The 12,563-nt window shown below is 29.8% G+C and overlaps 1 protein-coding gene across 2 annotated transcripts in view; it reads left to right on the top strand.

Moving 5' to 3' along the window:
• LOC109596628 (CCR4-NOT transcription complex subunit 6) overlaps positions 1–12,563 on the top strand; it is a 98,675-nt gene that overhangs the window by 2,214 nt on the left and 83,898 nt on the right. For both annotated transcript variants that reach the window (XM_020012197.2, XM_049965685.1), the window contains exon 3: positions 950–1,125. In XM_020012197.2, the coding sequence (XP_019867756.1) occupies positions 950–1,125 (176 nt within the window). The remainder of the gene's footprint in view (positions 1–949; positions 1,126–12,563) is intronic.

Here is a 12,563-nt window from a genome sequence, read left to right as displayed (position 1 = left end):
TAAAATACTAAGCAATTTATATTTGGATTCGTTTTGTAGTGTTCTGACAATTTACATATAAACTGAATTATAAAATGTTTAATAACCTTGGAAATTATCATTATTTTACTAATAAGAAAGACGCATAAACATCTTGAAAACCATACAATATAGTAAAAAAATAACAGATTTGAATTAATACATATTTATTGGGTTTCTTATATATAATTTTCTGTTATTATTAGTTGTTGTGGTTTTCGTGAATATTCAGATGCTACAAGGATGAGAAATAGATTAATATAATTCAATTAGTTTATATTAATTTGCTGCCGACAATTTCCAATACTTCCAACATTGCGGGGACTTTTTTAATGAACAAGACGAATTGTGTATTTTTCTGCCTTCATAGAACTATGCTTTAGAAACATAGTATTAATATTTATATAATCAAGTCAAAATACATCATGAAAATAACAAAAACCGTCAGCGAGATCTTATCGAATAATTGGGGCAAGTAGCACATCTAATTCCCATTAATTCCAATGTGATTTAAAAGTAATGCGTACTGTTTTTCAAGGCTTCTAAAAAATGTTTAAAATGGTATTCCCGCTTTCTTTCCTAATCTCAAGAGTTAACCAAGATTCCTGGAATGTATCCTTTAACGATTACCTTTAACCTGATTTCCCCTGGGGTTATGTATGTAAGTTAACACATGGAAAGATTGACGAACAATTTATTTGAAAATCTTTCCGAAAATTTGCTTTTGTTTTTTTTTCTTAAATGCCGATTCTCATTAATTTATTCATTCCTACGCACTTTCGAGCAGTGTTATATTCCAGCAAGCTTGATTTTTTTTAACGTGTTTTTACACTAGGTTGTTGCTCTAGGCCAAGAAATTATTTTTATTGAATGGATTAATGAGAATTCGTCCGCGTACCGAAGAATTTGGTGGATAATTTTTGTTTTACAGGGAATTGCAATTATGCCACAATTTCCTTAGAATACTGCCGTACGAGCTCGGCAAACTGTTCAATCTGATGGTCCTGGGGTTAGTAGGGAATCCGCTCAACAAGGACATTATGAACATATACTCCGAGCCCAATGGCACCCAGAGGCTGTTAACATATATGCTGGACAACTTACAAGGTAAGATGCGGATGTTTGTGTTAGTGCTGTGGCGAATTTCGTATATTCTTTCATTACATGAGGCAATTTAAAATTGGATTTTTTTATTAAAAATTCAACCATGGTTCATTATTCTCTCCGTAATTGGTCGTTATTTTTGTCATTCTCACGCGTATTATATGTATTTATGTTGCAGAAGTAAATAAAACGCAGTTCATTAACTATTAACCACATGGTGTCATGTTATCTCTTTCGTTATTATATATTTATGATTTATATTTTTTTACGCGTCTCAGTTGTGATCTAATAAGGGAAAAAATAAGATTAAAATGTTTTTATTAATACAACCCAAAATATATTTCCGTGAGATAAGTAATATCTGTTTGGAATATCAAGGAAACTAAGGAGCGTGTTAGAAATTACAAGTATGCAACACTCTTAGCATGAGAATGTGTTGTGTCATGCATATTATCAATATTAAGACAATCATATCTTATAAATATAATTTAAATAAATTGTACCCATTTATTTATCACACACATTTAAATTATTCTACTTAATTATCGAATTGCATGTAATTTAATATACGAAAATAATAAAAACAATGTCTAAAACTAGGGATAATTATTAATAATTTTCTGGTAAAATGAAATTAAAAGACAAAATTAATTTTGTACCATTTTTGTATCATCTGAGCTGTTTTTAATATGTAGGTATAAATGCCCTTGTTTTAATTATTCAGTGGACACAATTATTTGCGCATTAAATTTCCTTTATTAAACGGAATTACTCGTTCCTTAAATAAATTATGCATCAACATTGAACGAATACACTACATAACATACAACAAGAAAATACGGGGTACTCAAAATCGATTTTCCTCCGTCTTCCATGTTAAGTTTAGTTGCTTCGGAGTTTATGGCTTCTTACTTCTTATATAACTTTAATGAACCTTGCCAGTCACAAAGACAATAAATTTAAAAACTTCCGAGCGATCTTTTATTCTTACTAACTGATTTTCGAAGTAACGGCTTCGCAAACTTTCTTTTGCATTATATTAAACTGTTTGAACCTTAAATTTCCTGTACTAAACGAAATAAATAATGCATTATTAATGAATACGTAACACACATGAAAATATATAACATTTAAAGTCCAATTTTCTGCGACTTTCTAGTTAAATTCGATTACTTTGAAATATATAGCTTCATACTTCTTATGTAAGGTTGAGGAGCAAGGAAAAAACGTTAAAAGGACAATAAATTTAAAAGGTTTCCATTTTTTATACTTTTCATCTTTACCATCTGTTTTTTAATTTAATTATTTAGAATCATAATAAATCATCAATTTAAAAACATTAAAAAAGCTGATCGATATCTTTAAGGTCTAGTAATGACGAACTTAGTCATCGTACAGGTTTAATAGCAAAAATTCGTCACTGCAACGTTGCTCAATTGGGATTCACAGTTAAGTAGAATTCGTTAATTTTTCATTCTAATTGGTCACGTTTTTAACGTTAATTTTTTTAATAAGAATTAGCGGCTGCTTCAGAGAATAACATTTCAAATTGCATGAATTTCGGTCATGAATATACGGTTTTTAATAAACGGTGGATGTGGAATATTAGGATGTGGTTAATGATTTGGAGTTAAATATTAATGATGAGATTCTTATTAAAGTGTATCTGAATTTATTTATTACTTCCTCTTTGCTGAGTTTATGGGAATATTGTGAATCTAAACAAATGTGTCCCAATAAATATCGATGTTGCTAAAACGTAATAGCATCCGTATAACGCGAGAAGTAGTTGAGTTAACTTCTGACAATAAAATAGATCGTTTAAACTAGATATATATCAACCTTTAAGTATGTTAGTCGTAGTGTTCACCAGACAGTAGGTTTTACATTCATTTTCATATCCTAATTATCTGTCTCCGTTATCAAATGACAAAGAAATTTGAGAGTATAATTCCGTAAAGTTTGTTTATTAAACAAAATAGAAATATTATTAGAATTTTAAAGTGCACTAGATATTGTTGAGGTTCTTCAATCTACCAAAATAATGATCAAAATCTAAATTTTCAATGATTTATTTAAATAGAAGTTATTTAATAAAATCGAAAGCACTTGTATGGATTAATCTGTATCTGTCGATAAATTTAACCTCAAAGGAAGAGTTTTATTTGACCCATCGTATATATTTTATATCTTTTGCATCAATCATATTAACTACTACGACTTCTTCGTTCCAAACATTCCTCTTATTAAATTAACATTTTGAGTTATAGAGGTTATTATAGAAGTCGATTTATCAAAACTTAGAATTATTAATTGTATATCTATTACAAAGGGAGAATCTATATAACTCCAGAAATATTTGGGGGACCGGAAAATAATGTTTTTTATGTGCCTGTCGCTATTTGATTGTAATTTGTCTACTTATTGAGTATCTCGAAAGCTTGCCAAAATTATTTTAAGCATATTATGGCTGGGGTAAAATGATCAGTCAATTACCAGAAGAGCATATCTGGCATTGTGTGCTTTTTGAGTTTCGCAAGGGTAGTAACAATTTAGATCAAAAACATTTGAGGGAGTTTATCCAAGTGGATTAGACGTTCATAAATGTCAAAATGATTTTCCAAGTTCAGATCCGGCAATTTTAATCTTTCTGACTCTTATCGTTCAGGAAGACCGACATTAGACAACGACATGTTGAGGGCAGAAGTGGAAGAAAATCCGAGTCAAACAATCGTTAACCAACCTTGATTGACCATCCAGGAAAATTTACAGTAGATTAGAAAAATAAGCGGAGCAGGTGGTCAGAAAAGAACAAAGTCAAAGATCCATCACATGCAAAGTATTGCTTTAACGGCGCCATAAAGAACCGTTTTTATGATCGTTTGATTACTGGGTATGAAAACTGGGTCTTATATGATAATCCAAAATGCAAAAGGCAGTAATACTCTGAATGAATCACCACGAAGTACTGCAAAGCCGGGTTTGCATTCCAAAAAGATGCTTCTGTGTATTTGCTGGAGTATTTGCACTTTGAAGTGCTGAAACTTGGAGAGTCTGTTTATACAAACATATTATGAACAATTGCATCGAGTGAATCAATCGAAATGTATCCGGCGATTGTCAACAGAGAAGGCGTCATTTTGTAACACGACAATACAAGACCACAATGTGCAAGAAGAACACTGGAAAGAATTAATGAATTGGGGTGGGAGGTACTGCTTCACTCCTCATACTCATCTTATATTGCTCCCTCGGATTACCATTTATTCTGATCACTACATTTTCTTAATGGCATAAAATTTAAAATTTTGAATGGTGTCTAAAATCCACCTTTAGATATTTTACTCAAAAACCAATTGATTTTTATCAGTCCGGGAAAGGAATTTTGAACACTAGAGGGAAAAAGTTTGTTGTTAACGAGGTTGATTACATTATTGATTAAAAATAAATACATTACAAATTTATTCGTTTGAATTTAATGTAACAATGTGACATTACTTTTAGATATGCTGTTAACTTCCGAAAATAAAGTTTGGTTTAACAAATGTCAAATTTTGTAGAAAATTAAAATCGAATTGTTAATCTTATTACTGTACGAAACGCGGTGAAACGGTTTTAAGAAGTGTCTGTCCAAATAAGCTCTTCACAATAGACTCTAGTTAATTCTCAAACACAATTAACACGATTTTTCTGTTGGGTTGCCAACGATTAGACTAATTGGATGGACGGGCGACGGCTAGACAATCTCGATCTAGCGCCGGTATCTGTCCCATCGCCACGGCCGTGTGTATGCGAGCGCGTAACCGTAACGACGACCGAACGAAAAATCACGATTTCCTGTGTGAGCTCTCGGTGTTTTTCTGATCGGGTCCGCATCTTCCTGGGAAAAGTTGAGCTATTGCCCGTGGTGCGTACGCCTTGTCGATCAGGACAGAAGCGGTCGCATATTTTACACTAACCAGTTCTGGCTGGTGTAAAATCGCGTAACGCCGCCGCGTCCTTTTAGATTTTAATTGGATTGATTTGTTTTTCGTTTGTTTTGCACGTTGATTGGGTCGGTGCCATAACCGTTCACGCGAACGGTATTGAATAACATTAAATGTTTTGCCTTAATTAATTGATATTATTCAAAATGCCTCCCACGTCCCGTTTCTAGATTAGATTTTAGCGGTTTGATCTTGCAGTCATGAGGCAGCATCCGATCGAAGTGCGATTAATTCCCAGCCTGGCTTCGAAAGTCTGAAACAATACGTTAATTCGGTTATGGTTTTTTCCATAAGTAAATTAAGGAACCTAATTCGTAGACGGTATTAATCATACAAAAACAATGAATCTGTGTCTCAGCTAATTGCTGCTACCGCTTTGGCCTAGATTCGAAACCGGCGCAACATTAGCATAAACATGCACACGCACCAGAAACTTTTGAGGAACATAATAAGTGAAGAGAAAGTGTACGCACTGGGCGATCTCAAAATATTCTCGAAATGACATACGAATTTAGATTTTCGCTTTCGTTTCTTTTTTATCTGAACATGACGAATCAGGATCTAACTTATTGGTGTCGGTGTCCCACTTAATTTGGTTCGCATTGTGCTTACAAATTCAAATATCTTCCACAAAAGAGGTGAAAAAAAAACAAACTTTAGTCATGTTTAATTCAGTATTGATATTTGGTTATTTATATTTGGTATATTATTATTTTTTTACTATTAATTTAATGAATATTAAGCCATAATTTGATATACAATGCAGCCCCTTTGAAAACTCATTATTTAGTATAATATTCCAGTATTTTTGAAAAATAATGTAATTTGTGCTATCTTTAACAATTTATTCTGCAGACTACTTGATTAAAAAATAAATTCATAAAAATATTTTTAATTTTTTCACAAATTATAAATATACACTATCGCTTATATGTAGGGCAACTTTTTCATTTCTTTTGATAAAAGTGTGCGATTAAATATTCATATTATTGTCAGTTATGCAGTATGTTTGATAACAACGAGAATATAATATAATTGGTTATTAGTGGGAGTAGTTAATTAATATTTGAAAAAAAATTCAAGGGTCAAAAGTAAAGCAATAATAAGAAAACTACCTTACGTACATTTAACCTTCTTTTATTTAGAATCTGGTAGCATCTAGCAACACCTTTTTTTATTGATTTTTCAGTAGTTCTGAAATATAATCGTTTGGTATTCTTTCCACGGATTTTGTTAATACAAATTTGATTGCCTTTTTGCATGGAATTTTCGACTAATTTTATACTAAACCTTTTCAATTGGATTGAGGTCTGAACTTTGTGCCGGCCAAGACGTTACACGAACACCTTGAGAAGCAAACCATTCTTTAACTAACTTAAATGTGTTTCGGATTCTTATCGTACTGGAAGCATATGATTCTTCAGAATATCAAGATAAACGAATCGATTCATTATTCCGTTGATTTTAACCTGCGGGTCCATTTCAAATACAGAAATACGTCCCCAAACCATAACGCCTCCTTCAGCATGCTTCACAGAAGGTCTAGTGTACTTAGAATTATACATTTCATTAATTGGTCTCATCACTAATGAAATGCTATCAGTTTTCCATTGCCGATCTGTCCAGTTTACTATATTTTTTTGCATAAATTCTTCTTTGTTAATTTCTACCATAGAGACCAGCCACCATTAGTCTTCGTTTTGTGGTAGTCATCGACACACTGGACTTCGTTTATTTCTTGATTTCACCTTTACGCTTTCCAGTGTATTCTTTTTACTAAAATTGGAAATTGTCTTGGAAATGATCTATTTGTTTAAATTTAAATCGACTGCAACTTTATTCTGTTTTTTACCATTCCGGAATTTTTCTACAATTTGTTGTTTATATCGATAAATGTACATCTCTAGCTTTAAGGAACGATGTCGGACACAGAAATAAATATCAACTTTATTGATATTTATATTTATGGCTTGATTGCTTTTTTATGAACCGTACTCGAAATAAAAAGTTATATAAAAATTGTGTAAATAAAGATATCCATATATAAAGGAAGGTACAAAATGCATAATTATTATAAAATTAATTTAAATTAAAAAGAATCGTTCTTTTAATAAAATGATTATGTTTTTTAAATTTGTTACTCTACATGTGGGCGATACTTTACCTATTTTTATATGAAATTTGGTCTATACCCATTTCAGGGGGTAACTTATTTTTCTATAAAAAATTTGCTATGACATGATTTTTTAATTTTCATGCCTAAAATAATAAATAATAAAAAATAAAAATATAAATTTTATGTTTCGTTTTCAAATGGGTCTCACTGTATTTTACAATGATCTTTTATTTAATATAAACTGTTAAAATAATATTATATTACTATTGTTGTTTTATACATTATAAAAAACTGCTATATTCTTATTATGTAAAATATATATATTTTTCAGAATTATAAAAACTGCTCTATTCTTGTTCTATAAAATATTACATATATTTTTCTGAATTGTGCTGGACATAAATACAGCAATTTTATGATTATTTATAATTACTAAATGTATGTTATTTAATCTGACATAAATATATGACACACCTTTAGTTTTATAATTTCGACTTATCTCCATACAAGTCTATATTGAATAAAAAGAACGATGTTTCTTCTTAAATTCGGAACATTTCTTTTAAAGACATATATGCTAGTGTGGTGTTTGCAAAAATAATAAAATTACTAAACAGTTAAAAATTATAAAGGAGGTAATATTTAAAATAATTTGTATTTGTTTCTCTAATTTTGCTTGATATTGTAATCAGATTTTCAAAATAAGTATTATATATACTTTAAATTTGAGAAATTTTTATGTAATGTGCTTTAATATTAAATAATTTTTTTTTCAGGTAAGGATTGGATTTATTACTTTTTGGTAAGAAGTTCATTGATTGCATGTACGAATAGTGTTAAAAATTGTTTAATATATTTTAATAATATTTTGTTAATGATTATTATTATTATATTGATTGATACGTTATAGTATTGAAAAACGAAGGATTGCCAATTGTACATACATATATTAAGTATGCTCATAAATACTAGTTATTAACCATATTAAATTGCATGAGAACACATGGTTGAATATTGACATATTTTAATTTCTACTGTTTCAATTGCCAATATATTGCAGAATAAAATTACATAAATTAAATTTAATGTCACTATTAAAATTAAAAAATTTAAATAAAAGAAGAGTTTGTCTCTATTTAATATTGGCGCATCCGCCATGTTTTAAATAGCATCAATATTCTTTATGAACAATTAATAGCGGATTTTTTATTTAGATTTAAGCACAAATAACATTTATTCATTTATTGTATTTACACTCATTTTTACTGAATGTAAGTACAACTGTCAGCGTACTTTTTAACGTCATTAGTTTATTTTGAGGTTACTCTCTAATTTGTTAATAATGACATTCACCAAAAAAATTCGTATTTGAAAACAAAGACGTTTTCTGTTGTGTGTCATTTTAGGATGGCGGATACTCTCAATATTGGAAATTGTATTTATTTAGTATAATTTTAATATTTATGATTTGAATATCGTGGCAATTCAATTATTTTCATTAGTTTTGATGCATTTGGTGTTAATTACATAGTATACAGACACATTGTTTTACGCCGTATTAAATTTAACACTTAATTAATATTACTTATAAACATCGATAGGTGCAGCTTTATGTGGGATCCGTTTATTAGTTCAACCGATGCACTTTCAAAATGTATTAAATACGACTAAGGAGAGGATGCACATACAATAAGTGTTCGCCTTTTCCTGCAATTCGTGATTTCCTTACGGCCAGTAATTGCATTTCGTATACTTTACACTCTTACGAAATATTATTGAAACGATCCAATCCCATTTCGAGTGGGTCGCTTATAAAATCAATTTGCTTTCACGTTGTAATTTGTATCATTTTGCGAATTTATCTGTACTTAATATTCATCGTCTTAATTACGCTATCGACAACGCACCGCCGCTTTCTGGTGATGATCCATTTAGTTACGAATCCGGAAAATCCGCGTCGGTTTTAATATTGGTGTACGAGAGTAACGGTTTTTTTTTCCTTGGCAAGCTTTCTCCGCGGACGTAACAATCATAATTGTTTGTGCAAGTGAAAGCAGCTCGAAAACTATGAATAATAGGGATTGTCCGATAATGTTCCGGTCTTCTTTACACAAAAACGGATTATCTCTAACAAATTTGTAGAAATCGTGCGAATTAAAAATTTTTAAATTGCGTTATGCGAAGTAAAGTACTGGTTTAATCAATTAGGTCTAATGTTAATCAATTTTAAAGTTAAAATGTTATAAAAATAATGGAAAATAGTAGGTTCTACCGTAAACAATAAGGCCTACAGTATGTCAGATTTGAGGTCGAACAAACAAATGTAGTAAATTAATTTAAGGGCACTCAACACTTAGAAAGTTACATTTACTACCGAGCATACCAGTGTTATTGCTCGAACTACAATGATGAAGTTATTTTGATTGATCCTCATGGATATTATATTATTTAGTTCGTTTCGTGTTTTTTATGCAATTAACAATTTAGTGATATGTGAAATTTGTGAAAAATTTTTTCAAGTTTGCTGCATTTGTAACTTGAAGACAAATCATCCGATCGCTTAATTTTTTTTCTATTTATTTTGTGTACGTTTCTCTCTACAATGAACCTTAAAATTATTTTTTTTTCATTTGAAAATTTTACATATATTCATTATTTATACAAAAATGTATCTTCCAAATAAAATATTTGATTTAGTAGTTTTCTATAAAAAAACTCAAGAATCACCTTTGTTATATCATCACATGTACCCCTTAAAATTCTTTAAAAATAGAAAATTTTACTATATATTCATTATTTATCCAAAAATATATCCTCCAAATTTTAAAACATTTGATTTAGAAGTTATACCATCACACTGGATGTGCCCCTTAAAAGTCATACATGAATTTTGTCTTTTTCTAGCCCTCTTGATCATTAGCATATTCTTCTGCCAAATCGACGTTTTTTAACCATATAATTTAAAGTTTTTTTTTCTCAGATGGGCATAAGTTGGTAAGATTCAGTTCTTTTCAGCTTTAACAATTTCTTGAAGCCATAATTGGGTTTGTGCATTTTTTTTTCCAAATTGTGATTGTAATTTTCAAATATTGTACAAATCAATGAAGCATCCATTCATGATCGAATGGCCTGCAGATTTACATAGCAACAGACAATACAAAAAATACAAGAGATTGATTAAGACTGATTTTTATTATTAAATACAACTTTCCTTAATTACTTATTACCCGCATGTACCTTATCATCAAATCGTCTTATTATAAATTTAATGGCAGAAATATAAAAATCTTTAGACAAACGAATTTTCATACTTTTGATAGCAATCGATTTTTGATCTCCTCGCTCGTCGCATCGTACCGTGAACGAAAAAAAAAAAACACCGACCGTTGCAGATCGCGATTGATTCGCGCTAAAATTATCGAACGATTCGTCGAGAAATAATCGATTCGTGAAAAACATTGGTCGTTTCCCGTAGAAAGTGCCGCAGACACGCATGGCGGCGTATTAGGCACAGTTTCACAGTTGACAACCATAATTACGGAGGACATTGCAAAAATGTCTGAACGCATGTTGCGACACGTGTATTTTTTTTATGTCGTCTGTAATGGATGGGGGGTTAATAACCAGTGAAGATATTTAAGAAAGTGAAAACACTTATAGGCAGAATATCAGTACATAATAGAATTGATGTAATTTTAACTGTCTAAATAATGTTTCCATAAAATTGTTTTTTTTTTTTAATTATTTAATTTAATTGATTATGTAAAAATATTTTAGTTGTATTTTTCTAACTTTCCTATCTTTTAAAGTGTTTAAAAAACAAAAACAAACAAAAATATTTATTTATACATCTTTTGTAAAAAGAAGGAAAATTGTCATTTTTTTTAATGTATATTTTTTTAACACGAAATTTTTTGTGTAATAAATACTTTTCGAAAAAAATACCAATTATCAAAATCAGGGAAAAAATATTTGCACTCGAATTAATTATTTAGTTTCTTTTCATATAGGACAGTCTTAAGCAACCTTTTTAAACTTAATTTTATTTAAAATATATTGAGATGTGAATATATCCACAGGTTAGACTCTCTCAGTTATTAGCAATTTGAACAAACTTTTTTAATGATATATCTTGCGTTTGTAAAGAAATTTGGGTCATAAATTAAGGAGTGGTGGTCTGTGTTTTCAGCAAATTAAATAAAAATGTTAAATGGCACATTCAATTTTTCAGTTTTATATAAATAAATTGTTTGGAAGTAGTACATAAAAGGTGAAATATTCGTCATAAAATAAGTGTTTTAACACAAACTAAAACACATTAAACGTCTCGTACAAACGATTAATGTACAATTTTCAGTGATTCACACAATTCATAAACGCATTGTACGACACATAAAATTAACCTTCATACATGCCCATATTGTGCCTTGGTTAAATGTACCACACCGAAAGGCGAAATAACGGAACCGAAACAATAAAAACAAAAACTGTTAGTACGTTTTTGTGGAAACCATTAGCCGTCCTATTAGCATAAACCGGCGGGTCAATTATATTTCACTGGCTCGATAACAGTATTCATAAAATTTGAGCATTTTTTTTTTTGAACGCGTAACTGTAACAATTAGAATGACAATGAGAAGACCGGCGCGAAATTTGTTTGTTGTACGCGACGCCACAACGCGGAAACGTACATAAAGCACCTCGATGTGTCATATACACAATTAACATGTCAGCAATTAGTGGATGCAGCTAATGAAGCGAACTGGAGCGGTGACCGGAAAGACGGGGGTTCAAGTGTAACTCTGTGCCTAATTTTACTATATATTTAAATTATTACATTTGACTTAAATGTCTGAATAAGAAGAAAATTTAACATATTCTGTTTATAAAAAATAATGAAAATAGTCCTCGTTTAGAAAATTGTATTTTTCTTTTGAAATTTTCGACAAATTTTGTAAATATCATAGTTACCAAATTAATATTATGAGCCGTTGATGGAAAAGAGCTACAAAATTTTTACCAAATTAAGAAAAAAGGTCAAAAAATACTTTCTTTGTATTAGAGGATACCTAACCACTCTAATAAAAAATATTTCTAGCTAAATTATCAAAATTTAGAATTTAATAATATATATAAAAACCATAATGAATAAGAAAAAAGTTCCTTTTTAGAAATTTTTTTATTTTTTTATTTTTTGAAATATTATGAAATTATCAAATTATCCAAAATTTAGAAAAAAGACCAAAAAATATTTTTCTTTATTATATTACAAGACATTAATACTAATATTTTTAACTCAAATTAACAAAATTCAGTAACATATAGAAACCATTATATAA

This window comes from Aethina tumida, chromosome 3 (genome assembly GCF_024364675.1).
Source record: "Aethina tumida isolate Nest 87 chromosome 3, icAetTumi1.1, whole genome shotgun sequence".
NCBI lineage: Eukaryota > Metazoa > Arthropoda > Insecta > Coleoptera > Nitidulidae > Aethina > Aethina tumida.
Note: the sequence above shows the minus strand (reverse complement) of the source record. Positions and strands in the feature narration are given on the sequence as shown.